We start from the raw sequence: 18,380 nt of genomic DNA, 5'->3' as shown, positions 1-18,380 counted from the left end.
CTATAAGACAACATTTTCATTCAAAAAAATATTCTATTCATCTTTCTAATCATCATGAATATCATCATCATCAGAATCAAGTCAATGAAAAAGAATCATTCTCATGATTCATTGTTTACACAATGCGCGTTGTATGGTCCCAATGCACTTAAGATGGGAACAGTTGTGAATCAGTTATGCGTGAATAACTCCCGTGTCACTATAAATCGATAATTTAATCGGTTTATTGCAGTTTTATGGCTTTGAATACCTACCGCACGAATTGGTCCCGACAGTGATCTCCTTCACGATAAAATCTTGGCCAGTTACTTAAGAGACTGATAATAGCAACTGGGTGTAATCCTCCTGGTAATCGTGCTTTTCATGCATAATATTATAAAAACATTTTTTCGCCGCGTAAAGGGTTTTATCAAAAATAATATTGAAATCAATGTAAATATAAAACAAATATAAACGTTTTGTTTTATTCCCAAATGAGAATCATAATTTGTAATCCGAAACACACTCCCGATTGTTTAATGTTAACGAGACGTTTACAAATTCTAGCATCGTGTATTTCCTTTGTCCCGACAAAAGCGCGCGAAAATTATGCACCAATGTACAATGTCACGCCATACCCATGGTTCGAAAGCATGCGTGTATTGATTTTTGGATAAAAACTTTGTAGCACAGAGAACATGTAGATCAGTTGATTATGTTAAAAGTTTTGTTGTTCTTTTTAACTTTTAATTAGCCAATAATTGTCATAAATGTGTGCTTGAAATAGTATGAGCTACAAATAATAAATTATAAATTAAGAATCTCCTTTCCAGTAATAATAGGTGATATTCGCACGTGCGGAAACAAAAAGATCAAACGGTCGCATATTGCTTTTAACCCGATAACCAGATAATCCACCGCTAATTAATTGCAATTTGCAAGCTGGCTGTCAAAATGTTTATCACACATCACGCTTCAGTACTACAGAGCCTAAACCGCAGACTGGAAGTACGTATCGATTTTTTCGCCGTTGCGTCTGTGTAATTTTGCCAATGTACATGACTGACTTACTTGCGCGCGACCACTCATATGGGACAAATTTAACATTTGGGATGCCAAAATGCTGGCCGCTGGCCGGAGAAACGGGGTTACCGCTTAAGAGGGTGACTGGAAGTAAGGGTTGGACTGTATGGTTAAATCTGTAGTTGATGCTTTATCGTAATGCGGTTTAATTTAAACAAGATTTACTGAATATTTACTACAGATTTTACCTGAGCATACATTTATGCGCATGATGAAAATGCGCATCAATTATACAAATGTACTTGTAATTTCGTATTACTGTACCTTCTTTATGAAAACCAAGATTGTCTTGAAACTCTGTGCACATGCGGCCAAAATATATGCGTCTCTCGCAAATCGCACAACAGTGTTGTTGTTTGTTTGTTTGAAACATAGTTAGGACTATGATTTAGATTGATAGAATACTATTCGGTGATAAATTAATGTTCGGTTGTTTTTTATGTGGCCTTTCGAAGTTGAATGATAAAATATATACTGATATAACCTTTCATGATAGTTAAATTGTAAAATTAATAAAATGTTTTTATGTCCCCCACTATAGTAGTGGGGGACATATTGTTTTTGCCCTGTCTGTTGGTCTGTTTGCGCCAACTTTAACATTTTGCAATAACTTTTGCTATGTTGAAGATAGCAACTTCATATTTGGCATGCATGTGTATCTCATGAAGCTGCACATTTTGAGTGGTGAAAGGTCAAGGTCATCCTTCAAGGTCAGAGGTCAAATATATGTGGCCAAAATCGCTCATTTTATGTATGATTTTGCAATATTGAAGATAGCAACTTGATATTGGGCATGCATGTGTATCTCTTGGAGCTGCACATTTTGAGTGGTGAAAGGTCAAGGTCATCCTTTAAGGTCAGAGGTCAAATATATGTGGCCCAAATCGGTTATTTTATAAATACTTTTGCAATATTGAAGATAGCAACTTGATATTTGGCATGCATGTGCATCTCATGGAGCTGCTTATTTTGAGTGGTGAAAGGTCAAGGTCATCCTTCAAGGTCAGAGGTCAAATATATGTGGCCCAAATCGCTTATTTTATAAATACTTTTGCGATATTGAAGATAGCAACTTGATATTTGGCATGCATGTGTATCTCATTGAGCTGCTCATTTTGAGTGGTGAAAGGTCAAGGTCATCCTTCACAAGGTCAAGGTCATCCTTCAAGGTCAAACATCATCAGGGGTGTGATTTTTCCGCGGTTCCGCGGATTTCCGCGGATCGGGTTGTCTCGGAGGTCATTTCTGAGATTCGCGTAAATTCGTAAAAAAAATGGGGGGGGAGAGGGGGGTACATCCGATTCCGCGGACGTCTTTTATGTGCGGCCCGAAATATCCGCGGCTCGCGAAATCACTCCGCATAGTACACTTGTAGATACTGCCTAAGCAATTTGAAACGAGCGATGTCATTGGCGGTTGTTTTCCAATCTACCAATTAAAATCGTTCTTTTTAAATGCGTTCGGTATTTCTTTTCTGATTTGTTTGCAAATGGCGCAGTTGCAAAGCGAAAATTAAGTTTATCCAAATGACAAATATCAATCGAATTAGCGACTGTCATCATATAGTTAGATAAGATAAATGAAATGTGTCTGTCATCGATGAAGACTGCGTTTTAGATACAAGCAACACACATTTTTTTTACAAATGTGCGCAGTGAATTTGTGTCTCGGAAACCAGTGTTTGCAAATTGGAGTTCACTCTACTTGCGAAGTAAAACAATTTAGAAGAGTATTGTTTGAAAATGGAAATAGACAAACCTGATTTGATTTATATGTTAGTGGATCTGTGTGTAATCAGATTCATATGCATATTCTGCTTTATTATGTTTGTCACACTGTTCAGTTAACTGAAATAGCATTGAACTGTAGATGTGAAATGCAAGATTTTAAAAGGTAAACACATTAAAATATATTAATTTTACTCAGTTTAATACATCATTAACTCAACAAGAGCACTCAAGTGTGTTTGTTTATATTTATTAATGTTTTCCCCATTTGATATTGAATTAAATAAGTCCATTTTCTGTGAATACATTGAACAACTGCTGTTTTTGATCACAGTAAATATTGTTTACTTTGCATCCTCAGTATGTGAAATGTGAAGTTAAACAGGTTTTCATAAAGAAATAGTGTTATGAAGTTCAAGAAATTGTTTATTTTAATGTATGTTTTATTTTAATGTCTGTTTTAAGGTTTGTCATTGCGATATTCGCGCGATTCGCGTAGTCAAAATCAGTAGACAAAATTTTTTCCTCCCCTCTAACTTCGCCTTAATCACTACCCTGATCATATAGGGGGACATTGTGTTTCACAAACACATCTTGTTTTTGCTATAAAGATATGCATCCAGCTATATATTGTAGAGCTGTAATGATCCACCCATCATTCGATTTGATTTCAATACCAAATGGTTTGATTCGATTATTATTTCCCCACAAATGAAGTTTAGGGGGGTATATAGGAGTGAGCTTGTCTGTCTGTCAGTCGGTCGGCCTGTCCGTATTAAGTGTCCGCTCTCTAATTCAAGTTGTTTTCATCCGATCTTCACCAAACTTGGTCAGACCAAGATCAAACATGGGCCATGCCGGGCCAAAAACTAGGTCACGAGGTAACTTAGTGCGTTTTACATATTCATCATGGTGTCCACTCTATAATTCAATTAGTTTTTATCCAATCTTCACCAAACTTGGTCAGAACTTGTATCTAGATGATGTCTAGGCCAAGTTCGAACATGGGTTATGGCAGGTCAAAAACTAGGTCACAGGGTCACTTAGTGCGTTTTAAACATTGAGCATGGTGTCTTCTCTGTGACAAAGAGCCAGTCCGATTGAGATAACTCGATTTTTCAGTTACTTCCCTTGGCATTCACCAATGCGTAGGAGATTGCTCGTTGAGATTCATTGATAACATTCTCCTAGCAGAGTTGTCGTTCGTGTTGATAAAGGTAAATATTAATAGAACAGCATATCCTGGGGAAACAGATTCAATACGTGTATCAGAACGTTAATTTAAAATTAGAAATTTTACATCCCTTTTATTTTTAGGGACCAATGAAACAACTATATATTTTCTCTATTTTGTTTGATATTTGTTCTCGATTTAGTAAATAAATTGCGAATAAAACATGTAATATTAACTTTTTACGTGATCACAAAACTAAAGAATGCGAACAATTTCGAACCTGCAAATTGTAAACACTGCACTGCTATGATATATATAGATATAACAACATTTCTATGCGTTATTGTCCGTCCCGCTAGCGCAGTGGTAAGGACATTCGCTTTTTCACCTTTACGACACTGGTTCGATTCCCGCTCCCGGCGCAATGTTATATTTTGTCTGTTTTGTGGTCACCATTCCGGACAGGTGTTTTTTTCCGGATAATCTCATCCCCCCGCAGCATTTGACCATATAAAAAATTAAAAAGTATTTCAGTACAAAACAAATAGCTGGAAATTGCAGCTATCATTCAAAATTCGTCCCAACTGTCATCAATCTAATCTTATTAGGTAGGAGTGCTGGACACACTCCGGGTCCCAACATTATGCAGCCTCAGCGCGGAGGTAACTCATTACCTTGGAAAAACACAAATACACAGACTGGGTGCAGCCTAGGCGCGTATAGACTCAAACAAGGCAACAAACTCAAGTGCGGGCACAATCATTTAAAATTTACATATTGAATACGATATTCTAACAGAAATTACACAACCACCTAAGTGTACATACCATGTTTGATATTTTGTTCGATTGTTAGATTTCAGCATATACATGTATAAGGTCATTTCGCTATTAGTTAACTTATCCATATGTTCGTAGGCGAACTCGGATAGTCAAGTGCTCATACGATTGAGCTCACATGGTCAGGCTATGTGCTCATACCTACTTTCGAGAATCATCATGAAGGTATTGCCAAACTTAATGAACAAGAATGTGACCCGCCTCCCAGTTTCGCTCAATGGGTCAAGTTACCCACGGGTACTACTTCCCCGTACCCCTAAACTTTTTTTCGTACCAAAAATGTTTCATACGCAAATTTTTTTCGTACCAAATTTTTTTTCGTACCCAAATTTTTTATCGTACCCAAATGTTCGTATCAACATACACAATTGTGGTGAAATAGATAGACGAAAATTGATGTTTTATATCCATCCTCTTCAAAAGCATCGTCACACCAGTACTGTCAGTACTTTGATTTTCTTCCCCTCACGGAATGATTCATGTAGCATACAATGTATTTCTAAATACTCAATAAAAATCATTCCAAATCTTATTGTGGCTATATGTGCTAATTGTGATTTACAAGTGCATGTAGTTATGTAAAAAAAGAAGATCCATTTTGGTACTAGAAATACTGTAGACCAGTTATTACAATTACATATATGTGTACATTTTGACTGTAGGTAATTAAAAGCTAAATTTATACTAATTCATTAAATTTTGTTGAAAGAAATTGGTAACAACTGCCCAAGACATAACGCATTTAAAACATGCGTGGTCCTAAATTTATAGTGATAATATTTCAACTAGGAAAAAGATATAAGAAATAAAGAAATCATTTAATTGTGTTGCAAGTAATAAATACTGCTTGTCATTGATATGAACAGCTGTCTTTATCTTCTCATATCAGCATTTAATTAGTAACCCATAAGACATAGTAAAGTTGACAATAAGAGTGATAAAATTGGTATATCTTGAGAAGTTATTATTGACTATTGAGTGTAGGTCAATGACCATATTCTTGGTGCAATGCTTTTTGTTTGACATGACAAAGAACTTATGGCTGTAATATGAGATGGGAGATGGAGTACATTTTATCATAATAGGTAAAATTAGTAAATTGTTAATTATTTGTTCTTACCTTGAGTGGCTTATTATTATATTGAAATTTTAACAAAATCATGGTTACAAGTTATTTTTCAATTTTTGTGATTATTAGGCCCTCTTCTTAAGAAAGCAGCATATAGCAGTTTCACTGGCAAATAGGGAAAGTTCATTTAAAGTGCAAAAAGATCAAAAGCAAAATAGCAGGATGCTAGTCCTTTTCTGTTCTCCCTCCTGTCCCTCGAGGTTGTTCTTAACAAAAATGTTAAATTTATATTAGCTAATATTCAGTGGCAAATGAATAAACTATCAGGTTGACGGTCCCTTCAAGCACTACAATTAAAGTGTTGGATGGAGAATTTTTGTATATTAATTAAATAATTCATAAAACATGACAAGACTGGTCCAGCTTTCCACCCTTCCCCTTTTAATCAGTGCTCTGTTCCCTTTTATGTCCCCCAGTCTATAGTGGGGGACATACATGTAGTGTTTCACAAACACATCTTGTTTGTTCATAGATTTTCCGTAATTTAAGGCATAGGGCATGTAGTTTCCACATGCTGTAAACATGTTTTTTGTCAGAACTCAACAGTAAATAAGTATAGAATATGACACAAAATGTGAAGATTTATTAGGAATGTTTTACAATAAAAACTGTAATTGAACCTTGATCTGAGAAAACTGGGCTTAATGCATGTGCGTAAAGTGTCATCCCAGATTAGCCTGTGCAGTCTGCACAGGCTAATCAGGGAAGACACTTTCCGCCTTAACTTGAATTTTGGAAACTTCCTTGAAACTTAAAATATCATAAAAGCGGAAAGTGTCGTCCCTGATTAGCCTGTGCAGACTGCACAGGCTAATCTGGGATGACACTTTAAGCACATGCATAAAGCCAAGTTTTCTCTGAACGCGGCTCAATTGTACATTTCAACATGTCACTTTCAGCTACCCACCCAGAACATTTCTGCCAGCGTTGTGCAAGATCATCCTGGATGAGAATGCACCTGACAACGTTTTGGAGGCGACGGCGCGGGCCATCACATACTACCTGGACGTGTCTGCCGAGTGCTCGCGTCGCATTGTAGCAGTGGATGGCGCGGTGAAGGCCCTCTGTAAGCGCCTGTCCATCGTGGACATGGAGTCAAGGACTAGCAAGGACCTGGCGGAGCAGTGCATCAAGGTCCGCTGGATTTGATGTTTTTGAGCCTCAGTCTTGGAAAACTGGGTCTAATGCATGCGCATAAAAAGCCATCCCATATAAGCCTCAGAGCTCCAGATAAGGGTCGTATTTTCGTAATCACGAATTATTTTCAAGTCTGTTACGTTTTTATTTTAAAATCTTGTTGTACCATTAAGAATTACAAAATCAAGTTGCGAATATTATTTTTACATCGGTTCGTTTCAATTTTTATTGAGTTCTTTTCGCGTATTAAAGATCTTTTCGGTGCTTATATAAAATGGTTATCGGGTTTGTTTAACAAAGCGCATTTTTTCCAATAAAAGCAGCGTGTACAGTCTGTCTGTCAAAAAACAATGGCGGCGCCCAGAGAGCGTCCTAAAAAACTGCAAAGCGTGCAAAAACACGCTTTGAACATATTGTACGCAAAGTGAGCCGAAGTTGAATGTTTAGAAAGACATTATAGAAAAGATCTTATATGATGTTTTATGTTCAGTTGCCAAAACAGTCGGAAAAGCTAAAAAAAACGCGACACGACGGGTCCAAACTTAAACAAAAAAACATTGAACGAGTGGAAAGGACAATTCCCGTTGCCAATCGTTGAAAAGATTGAAGGGGAGACCCGTTTTAATTGTGAAATATGTAAAAATTCATGGAAGGCATGCAATCTAAGCACAGTTTGGGCATATGAAGGTATTTGAAAAATAAAATTGTATAATACTGAATAGACACTGATGAACTCGTTTAAATTAAGTTGCTAGTATGTTTATATTGATTTTTTGCTTGAAAATAACCATTATTATTTATTGTTAGGTCATTTAGAAAAGTTAAGAATTATTTTCCAAAACTTAGTAGTAACGTTAAGAATAAAATTTTAGAGTTAAGAATTATTTTTGAAAATCTGGTAGTAACGTTAAGAATTTCACAAAACCTTATCTGGAGCTCTGAGCCTGTAGGCTTATCACAGACGACACTTTCTGCATTTATGGAATTTTTTGCTTTAAGGAAATCTCTTCACAGCAAAAATTCATTTCAGCGAAATGTGTCTTACCTGATTATCCTGTGCGAACTTCAAATGCTAATCTGGGATCTGGCAATCTTTGTTTGTATTAAGCCCAGTTTTCCCAGATGGAGACTCATTTGTTTTTGTTTATCCGTCTTTCAGTTTCTGTTTAACTTCACCATAAGGCCATCCTTACAAATTCTTTTGTTTGGCATAACCCGACCGACCCACTAAAATCGACCCGACTGAATTTTTTTTTGTTACTTTTCCCCAAAAAATGTTTTTTTGCTTGCCGAAAATTCTTTCAGCTCAATTTTTCCTTTCCGCTTTTTATCCTTTTCCGTTATTTGCGTCATTTAATTGAATGATCTTTCAAGGATATCTAGAATAACAATGGACAAAACACGTACCGGTATTTATTTGAGTCGCCTATTTATTTGACATACGCATATGCGATCAATTAGACTTTAAAAACAATTAAACCGCTCCTGTTTTTCTTGTATCCCTTTAATTAAAATACGCTGCTGTCGTTCAGGATAGTTTGGGAGTAAAAAAACAAATTAATTAATTATCACTGTTCAATTCAATTCGGCAATCAGCAGAGATGTGTAATATTATCGCCATATAACTAATTATTTAATTATCACTCTTTAATTCAGATCAGTAAATATTAGGCAGAAAGATAAAAAGGAGTCGGCTTAGAAATATTTATTGACGGGTATTGTCACGTTTTTGTTTCATTTGCCTCTTTATACGACTTTCCGACTGGTCGCTATTTTGGAGGCAGACGGCGATATTAAATGTGTATTCAAATTATACAACATCTGCGCATGAATGACCCCATATTATCCGAAAGCTCCACCCGTCCTCACGTTTCATTCGACAACGTCATGTCATGTGTAAGCGAGCTCAATGCTGATTGGCTAGCTACCATTTGCACTTCATTAACAATAAGGTCAAGCTATGTCTAATCGGGTACAGACCGGGTTTCGTTAACTGTTCGAATTGCGAACACTTTCATTGAAACAAAGATAGAAAACAAGTCCGGATTAAAATTGCGGATGTTTTCAAGGAAATTTTACTAGATTTTCACGATTTAGATTTTTCTTGTGCCAAATTCCCAATATTTTCCCAAATGACTCAAATGGCGAACGACGGCGCGAGCATTGCAAACGTGTTATCATTGGAATAAATGCTCACTATTACAGGGCTCGCGCTGTCGTTCGCCATTTGCAAAAGTATAGCGAATTTGGCTCAAGAAAAATATAATTTGCGAATATGCTTAGATCTCGTTAGATTTCATTGAAAACATCCGCCATTTTAATCTGGAGTGTTTTTTTGAACTATTTTTAGCTCATCTATTTTTTGAAAAAAAATTATGAGCTATTGTCATCACCTCGGCGTCGGCGTTGGCGTTGGCGTTGGCGTTGGCGTCGGCGTCCGGTTAAGTTTTGCGTTTAGGTCCACTTTTCTCAGAAAGTATCAATGCTATTGCATTCAAACTTGGTACACTTACTTACTATCATGAGGGGACTGGGCAGGCAAAGTTAGATAACTCTGGCGTGCATTTTGACAGAATTATGTGCCCTTTTTATACTTAAAAAATTGAAAATTTTGGTTAAGTTTTGCGTTTAGTTCCACTTTTCTCAGTAAGTATCAATGCTATTGCATTCAAACTTGGTACACTTACTTACTATCATGAGGGGACTGGGCAGGCAAATTTAGATAACTCTGGCATGCATTTTGACAGAATTATGTGCCCTTTTTATACTTAGAAAATTGACAATTTTGGTTAAGTTTTGTGTTTAGGTCCATTTTATTCCTTAAGCATTAAAGCTATTGCTTTCATACTTGCAACACTTACTAACTATCATAAGGGGACTGTGCAGGCAAAGTAATGTAACTCTGACTGGCATTTTGACAGAATTATGTGCCCTTTTTATACTTAGAAAATTGAAAATTTGATTAAGTTTTGTGTTTAGGTCCACTTTATTCCTACAGTATCAAAGCTATTGCTTTCATACTTGCAAGATTTATGAACTATCATAAGGGGACCGTGCAGGCAAAGTTATGTAACTCTGACTGGCATTTGAACGGAATTATGGGCCCTTTATACTTAGAAAATTGAAAATTTGGTTAAGATTTATGTTTTGGTCCACTTTACCCCTAAAGTATCATAGATATTGCTTTCATACTTGGAACACTCACAAACTATCATAAGGGTACAGTAAAAGGACAAGTTGCATAACTCTGGTTGTCATTGTTACGGAATTATGGCCCTTTTTTGACTTAGTAACTTTTAATATATGGTTAAATTTTGTGTTTCGATCCACTTTACTTCTTAAGTATCAAGGCTATTGCTTTCAAACTTCAAATACTTACATGCTATCATGAGGTTACTGTACCTGGCAACTTTAATTTTACTTTGACCTTTGAATGACCTTGACTCTCAAGGTCAAATTATTAAATTTTGCTAAAATTGCCATAACTTCTTTATTTATGATTAGATTTGATTGATACTTTGATGAAACTACTCTTACCTGACATACCACAATAGACTCCACCCAAACCATCCCCCGTGCCGTCCCCTCCCCCCCTCCCCCCTCCCCCCCCTCCCCCCCCCCTATTTTTTTTTTTTTTTTTTTTTTTTTTTTTTTAAGATCATCTCACAAATGACCACCACACCCTCACACTATACCCCCCCCCCCCACCCCACCCCCCCCCCCCCCTAATTTTTTTTTTTTTTTTTTTTTTTTTTTTTTTTTTTTAAGATCATCTCACAAATTACCACCACACCCTCACACTATACCCCCCCCCATTTTTTTTTAAAAATGGTTATGTTTGAAATACCGTCCAACCATCGCACCCAAACCCCCCCCCCATCGCCCCCCCCCAACCCCCCCCCCCCCCCCCCCCCCCCCCGGATTTTTTTTTTTTTTTTTTTTTTTTTTCGCTTTTTTGGAAGATAATGTAATAAATGTCCACAACCCCACACTATACACCCCTCTTCACTCCACTCCTCCCTCCTTTGTGATTGAAAATGAGAGTCCCTTCACCTTTAAAAAGAAAATAGATGAGCGGTCTGCACCCGCAAGGCGGTGCTCTTGTTCTGTTTGTTTCCATGAACAATTTGAAGCGCATATGGTAGCTGGCCAATCAACATTGAGTTCGCTATCGGGTAATATTGGGTCATCTATGCGCAGATAATGGAATACACAGTTGATATTGTCGTCTGCCTACAATATAACGGCCGATGGCAAAAGTCGTATAAAAAATAAGCAAATGAAAAGAAGCGTAACACTCAATAAATTATTTTTAAGCTGATCACTTTATCAATTTCTACCGACTATCGATCTGAATTAAAGGATGATAATTAAATAATTAGTTACATTTCGAAGATGTTGCACCTTTCTGTTCTTGATTGAAATTAAAATGTTATAATTACTTTGTTGTTTTTTTACTCACAAACTATGCTATTGTAAAGTAATATGTCAACCAAATAGTATATTAATTACATATTTGCTAGGTTACTTGTTTTCATTTTCTGTAGTCAAAATTTGACAAATGATATGCACATTTTATTTCATGTGCAAAACGCGTACAATTCTTTGGACTGTCGTTTTCAGATAAAGTAATTTTCGTCGATTATATTATATTTTCGAAGTTCTTTATAGAAAAAATAGACTTACGAATACACGTGCGGTGATACGGACGGTGCAGAACAATCTTTACCAGAGGCAGAAGACTTGGAGCTTTATTTGATAATTACCTTTCAGTTTGGTATATATCGGAGTTCAATGTCAGAAAAAAAAACAAACTAAAAAAACATTAAATCCCTACCTACCTACCCACCATAATTTACCTGGGTCAGGTTATGCAAAACAAACAATTTTTATAGGATGGCCTAATGACTAAAAAATTTAAAAAAATATATATATATTTTTTGTTTAAGTATTTAGATACCTTTTACACTGAGACATTACCCAGAATGTTTAAAAAAAACACACACTAATAAACCATTTATTCTCCAAATCAGTATGAAGGAATACCTTATTGTGCCCGAAATCATTTAAGTTAAAAAAAATATGGTAAGTTTGGCCAAATTAAACTCTTATCAAAATGGAATTCAGCACATGTACTCAATATCAGTAGAATAAAAAAACAGGAGTGCAATGACATCATGCTGACATTTTTTAGAAGTCTTAATTAGAATTTGCCCACCCAATAGTCTTTGTCTCTATGATTGTATTTCTTCATAATTTTATGTTAAAAGGCGATTGGTAATTATTTGTGTCAAAAAGGTCTTACTTTAAGCAGAGTTATTATGCATTTAAACCACATATATAAAAAGGTTTTAATGCATTTAAATTTGGTTTAAAAAAAATATACTTGTAAATTATGCACACTGTATCAGATTGTTTGCTTGAGTAAATTGCTCGAAGCTGCAAAAAAGGAAGAGTCATCTTCTATAAAAAGTTAAAAACCAACATGTTTAACCCCGGTGCACAGGTCCTGGAGCATGTGTGCACCCGTGAGTCAGGGGCGGTGTTTGAAGCAGGTGGCCTCAACTGTGTGCTCACCTTCATATGTGTGCACGGGAGCCATGTGCACAAAGACACACTCCACTCATGCATGTCGGTCGTGTCCCGGCTCTGCGGTAAAATGGAGCCCAAGGACGGTGCCCAGCAGGGCTGCGTGAGCTCGCTGTCTGCGCTGCTGGACCATGACGACCAGTATGTGAGCGACGGGGCCCTGCGGTGTTTCGCTTCCCTTGCCGACAGGTTTACCCGGCGTGGAGAAGACCCCGCCCCTCTGGCGGCCCATGGCTTGATTGCTGTCCTTCTGCAGAGGCTGTGTCAGGCAGGAGAACCAGGTACTAGGTTTGATATGGCAGTTTAGCGAGTCTCGTTTTAGGAAAACTGAGCTTAATGCATGTGTGAAAAGTGTCATCCCAGATAAGTGAGTATAAGGTCTTATATCTGAATTTCTGGAACTTTCCGTTCCTTGGAGGTTGCTTCTAAACTAAAATCCATTTTTGCTAACAAAAGATTAATTTAAAATGAAAAATATTATACAAGCGGAAAGAGTCATTCCTGATTAGCCTGTGAAAACTGCTGTGGCTATTCTGGGATGACACTTTACACGCATGCATTAAACCTCATTTTCCCAGAGCAATTCTCATATGAAAGTTAAGTTTAAGCAGTCTTCAGGAATTGTATGGTGTATATTTATGGTTTAATTCAATGAAGGAAAGGCCTTGGTCAGGTGTATGTTTATTGGCACCCTATACATCGCTGCAGTTGAGATCTTGCACAGAATCATAGCTTAATCCAGGGTTTTACGAGACGCGATATTCTGCATCAAATACGCATAAATATGCCAGTCAGGACCCGTCATATTTGTTAATTTGCGTTTCATAGGACGCACAATCATTTTGACGTATTGGTTGTCGTAATATATCAACAAGAAACTCCGAAAGACAACTTCAGTGCGTAATTTTCTAGAATGATGCAGGGGTTGTCTCGCTTGTTGATTTATTGACCAATCATGTTATCGCGCACCTGCTGTTGCTAGTTGCAAAGTCCCGAATTGAGATTACATTGCGTAAATGTGAGCTATTTATGTCGCTATGAAAGAAAAGCTAACTGAGGTTATGATAGCTTATTATCTGGCAAGCAAGATTAAACTATAAAAATGAATACAATCTTTAATTGTATAGGTGTGTGTTAAATCTCGGCTATTGTTTACGTACATAATCGATTACTATACTTTTAACTAATTGACTTTGACCCAGCAAGCATATTTATTGGGACCTCCATTTTTATTGACAGGACCCCTGAAAATTATTTACTAGAGTCCTAGGGACCCCTTAAATTTGACATGAATGTAATAAAACCCTGTTAATCATTATTTATACAGATTAAAAATTGCATATAATTGTTTTATTTTATTTGGACAAATGCTTAGAGGGGAATGCACCCTGGAGGAATTACTTAGAACTTGAAAAAGATCATTTTTATTTTTAACACAATATTTCAATATAACTTTGTTTTTCTTTAAAGTAAATATGGCGGGGTTGCCATTCCTTGTAGGATAATGATAATGTTATGGTGGTCATACCTTTGTTTACCATCACCAATTTAGGTTTACTTGAATGGTAATTTAAAATAAATGTCAGGCAAAATCATTGCCAGGTCAACGAATAGTCAGGGGAAAACTCTATAAAGTATTATTTTTTTCACTCTTAACCCTTTCATGCTCCAAATCAAAGCAAAAATGTCTACATGCAAACAGCATAAAACAAGAACAGTCTGTGAGTAACACGCAGTCAGTTCAGGTTTTATTCTGTTTGCTTCTCATCAGTACATAAGGGTTGGACTTGAAGACTTAAAAACTTAATTTAATAAGAAAGTCTTCACTTTTTTGTTCTCTGCAGGTCCCAATACGTCTCTGTCCAGTACCCCAGGGAAGGTAACAGTGACCCAGGAGGTGAAGACAAGCGCCAGCGTATCCACGGTGATAAGCCTGCTGTCCACGTTGTGCAGGGGCTCCCCCGCCATCACCCGGGACCTGCTGAGGTCTGAACTGCCCAACGCCATCGAGTGTGGACTGAAGGGTGACGAAAGGTAATATTGGTTAGGAGACCTTAGTCTGTTCCCTTTGCCTGAATATTCACTAGAAACTGGTTGGTCTTAAAGTTATTTACTGGGTTTTACTGGTTGGTCCTTAAAGTTTTTAATGAAAATCCTTACCAATGACAATGTGCTCATTAGACCTAATACCTCTGAAATTTATACATATATTAGATTGTCAATTTGGATTCATGGTGCTCAAAGTTATTTTTATAAAAAAATGTAATTGCTTCTGCATAAATTTGTCATAATAAGTATTTGTAATTAATTCCTTTACTAAAATAATACTTAAAATCAACACACAAAACCCTGATGATTTAAAATAGTTGGAACATTTTACAAGCTGGTCTCACATGGTCTTCATTTGTCAAGTTAGATAATAGGAAAGCCACTAAGGTCCCTATCCTTACTTTGGATATCAAAACTTTATTGCGAGTTGTAATTTATCTATGGGAGATTAATAGAATGGTCCACATGCCCAAAGATAAGGAAAGTCAGCAATCTGAAGGTTACACTGTGCCTGTGTCCTGAGCTTGGTAAATTGTGTTTGGACTCTGTAATTTAGAATTGCTTGTTTTCAACTTATTAAAATTGCAGCCTGTTTGTCTGCATAATAACTTTATTTAAAGGAGGATGTAAGTACTATGATTACTGAAGAATTTTAAACCAGATTGTTACATGTTGATGCATGAATGATGCTTTGAAGTGCCATATTTTCACAATGAATCGTTTGAAAAATTTGTTAGATCCCCTTTGTCATCAATCAGTCACATTCTTCACATTTTCTTAGAATTTTATAATACTATTCCATGTTTGATATACAAAGAGTCATGTGCAGAGAGTCATATTATATTAAGGAGACACTTGCCCAATTACTTTCCAACTGATACCATCACTCTAAAAAATTGACAAGATATGCAATAATGATCTTATTACTATTGATAAATCTTTCATTTAAAAATATTATTTTCAAAACATATTATGATCACACAATTTCGAATCATTTCCACCCACAGATGCTGCCTGGACACCATGCGCCTGGTCGACCTCCTATTGGTTCTCATCTTTGAAGGTCGCAGCGCCCTGCCTAAAGTAGGCGTGCCCGCAGCAGGTAGGCTACCGGGCCTGCGGCGCATGGACAGTGTGGGGGAGCGCTCACATCGTCAGCTGATTGACTGCATACGAAGCAAGGACACTGACGCTCTCATTGATGCTGTAGATAATGGGTTTGAGGTGAACTTCATGGATGACGTGGGGCAGACTTTGCTAAACTGGGCCTCTGCTTTTGGGACCCAGGAAATGGTGAGTTGGAAAATTCAACCATACTTACAAAAACATCACGTGTATTGATTTTTAGCTCACCTGATTGCTCAGGTGAGCTTTTGTGATCGGTCTTTGTCTGTCGTCCGTCCGTCCTTCCGTCCACATTTGTTCGTAAACACTCTAGAGGCCACATTTATTGTCCGATCTTCATGAAACTTGGTCAGAAGATTTGTCCCAATGATATCTCGATCGAGTTCGAAACTGGGTCATGCTGGGTCAAAAACTAGGTCACTAGGTCAAAAAAAAAGAAAAACCTTGTAAACACTGTAGAAGTCACATTTCATACCCAATCTTCATGTAACTTTGTCAAAATGTTTGCCTAATAATATATTGGCTGAGTTCATAAGTGGGTCTGGTCCGTTGAAAAACATGGCTGCCAGTGGGCGGGGCAGTTTTCCTTATTTGGCTAAAGAGAAACCTTGTAAACACTATAGAAGTCACAATTTTTCCCAATCATCATGAAAGTTGCTAAAAAAATTGGTTTTATTGATATCTCGGACGAGTTAGAAAGGTCCAGATTGGTAAAAAAACATGGCCACCAGTGGGCGGGGCAATTTTCTCTATATGTATATAGTGAAAACATGTGAACACTGTAGAAGTCACATTTTTGGCCCAATTTTCATGAAATTTGGTCAAAATGTTTGCCTTAATGATATGTTGGTTGAGTTCAAAAGCGGTTCCGGTCCGTTGAAAAACATGGCCGCCAGTGGGCAGGGCAGTTTTCTTTATTTGGCTATAGAGAAACCTTGTAAACACTCTAGAAGTCACAATTTTCGCCCAATCATCATGAAAGTTGCTCAAAACATTGGTTTTAATGATATCTCGGACGAGATTGAAAATGGTCCAGATCGGTGAAAAAACATGGCGGCCAGTGGGCAGGACATTTTTCTCTATATGTGTATAGTGAAAACATGTGAACACGCTAGAAGTCACATTTTTGGCCCAATTTTCATGAAATTTGGTCAGAACATTTGTTTCCTTGATACGAGAGTTGAGTTTGAAAATGGTTCCGGTCAGCTGAATAACATGGTTGCCGGGGAGGCAGTTTTCTTATATTTATATAGTAAAAAAAGCTTGTGAACACTCTAGAAGTCACAATTTTTGCCCAATCATCATAAAACTTGGTGAAAAGATTGGTTTTATATATATATCTCAGATGAGTTCACAAATGGTCCCGATTGGTAAAAAAACATGGCCGCCAGGGGGTTGGGGCAGTTTTCCTTATGTGACTAGAGAGTAACCTTGTGATCGAACACTATAGAAGTCACATTTTTTGCCTAATCATCGTGAGACTTTTTCAATACATTGGTTTTATTGATTTCTCGGACAAGATGGAAAATGGCTCAGATCGGTGAAACACACTTTTTAGCTCACCTGATTGCTCAGGTGAGGTTTTAGGATTGGTCTTTGTCCGCCGTCCGTCCACATTGGGTTTGTAAACACTTTCTAGCATTCACATTTCTCAAGCATTCTTTATCAAAGTTGCTGAAACATCTCAGTTAAGTTTGATTATGAGCAAAATCACATAATTAATGCCATAATTATTGCCCTTAGATTGTCCAAATTTTCATTATATTATACAAAATCCTTGTAAACACTCTAGAGGTCACAATTTTGTTTCAGATTTTATGAATCTTGGTCATAATATTTGTTTTTGTAAGCAAAGTTTGATGTTTAGTTAGAGGGGTCAACTCAAAATATAGGTAACAGCCAGGTCAACTCTTAAAAACACAAAAACACTCCATGTGCCAGAGTTTTGGTTCAATAATTATGAAACTTGACCAGCTGTTTGTCTGGACAAAGGTAAAGTTTGACATTTGGTAAAGAATGAACCGACTCCTTTTAGGTGAGCGAACTAGGGCCATTTTGGCCCTCTTGTTATGTTTGTAATTCAGCCACTTTTTTTGCAAAGTAACTTTTGTATCTTTTTCTTAAAAACATATTTATCAAAGTATATATTCTAAATGAACTCTTACCTTCTCTATAAATTGGTGCTTTTAAAGTCAGTCTTTCATATTTTTTTTTTAATTGCAAAAAGATATTTCTTGCATCTCCCTTCATTCTATATACTGAACTTCCAGGTGGAATTCCTGTGTGAACGCGGTGCGGATGTCAACCGAGGTCTACGCTCCTCCTCCCTGCACTATGCTGCGTGCTTCGGGCGACCACAGATTGTAAAGACATTGCTGAGGTTTGGGGCGAACCCGGATCTACGAGACGAGGATGGGAAAACACCCTTGGATAAAGCGCGGGAACGGAGTGACGAGGGCCATAGGGAGGTCATTCAGATTCTGCAGTCACCAGGTATGAGATTGGTGGTTTGGAGGAAGGATTTATGGGCAGTTTGCATTTGCAGCATA

The 18,380-nt window shown here is 37.1% G+C and overlaps 1 protein-coding gene across 3 annotated transcripts in view; it reads left to right on the top strand.

Annotated features, from left to right (window-relative positions):
• The window catches only part of LOC127869319 (E3 ubiquitin-protein ligase HECTD1-like), an 85,694-nt gene that overhangs the window by 7,336 nt on the left and 59,978 nt on the right, over positions 1-18,380 (top strand). For all 3 annotated transcript variants that reach the window (XM_052411774.1, XM_052411775.1, XM_052411773.1), the window contains exons 3-7: positions 6,831-7,065; positions 12,575-12,938; positions 14,502-14,691; positions 15,714-15,999; positions 18,102-18,324. In XM_052411774.1, the coding sequence (XP_052267734.1) occupies positions 6,831-7,065; positions 12,575-12,938; positions 14,502-14,691; positions 15,714-15,999; positions 18,102-18,324 (1,298 nt within the window). The remainder of the gene's footprint in view (positions 1-6,830; positions 7,066-12,574; positions 12,939-14,501; positions 14,692-15,713; positions 16,000-18,101; positions 18,325-18,380) is intronic.

This window comes from Dreissena polymorpha, chromosome 2 (genome assembly GCF_020536995.1).
Source record: "Dreissena polymorpha isolate Duluth1 chromosome 2, UMN_Dpol_1.0, whole genome shotgun sequence".
In the NCBI taxonomy this organism is placed as follows: domain Eukaryota; kingdom Metazoa; phylum Mollusca; class Bivalvia; order Myida; family Dreissenidae; genus Dreissena; species Dreissena polymorpha.
This window is presented reverse-complemented; position numbering and strand designations above follow the sequence as displayed.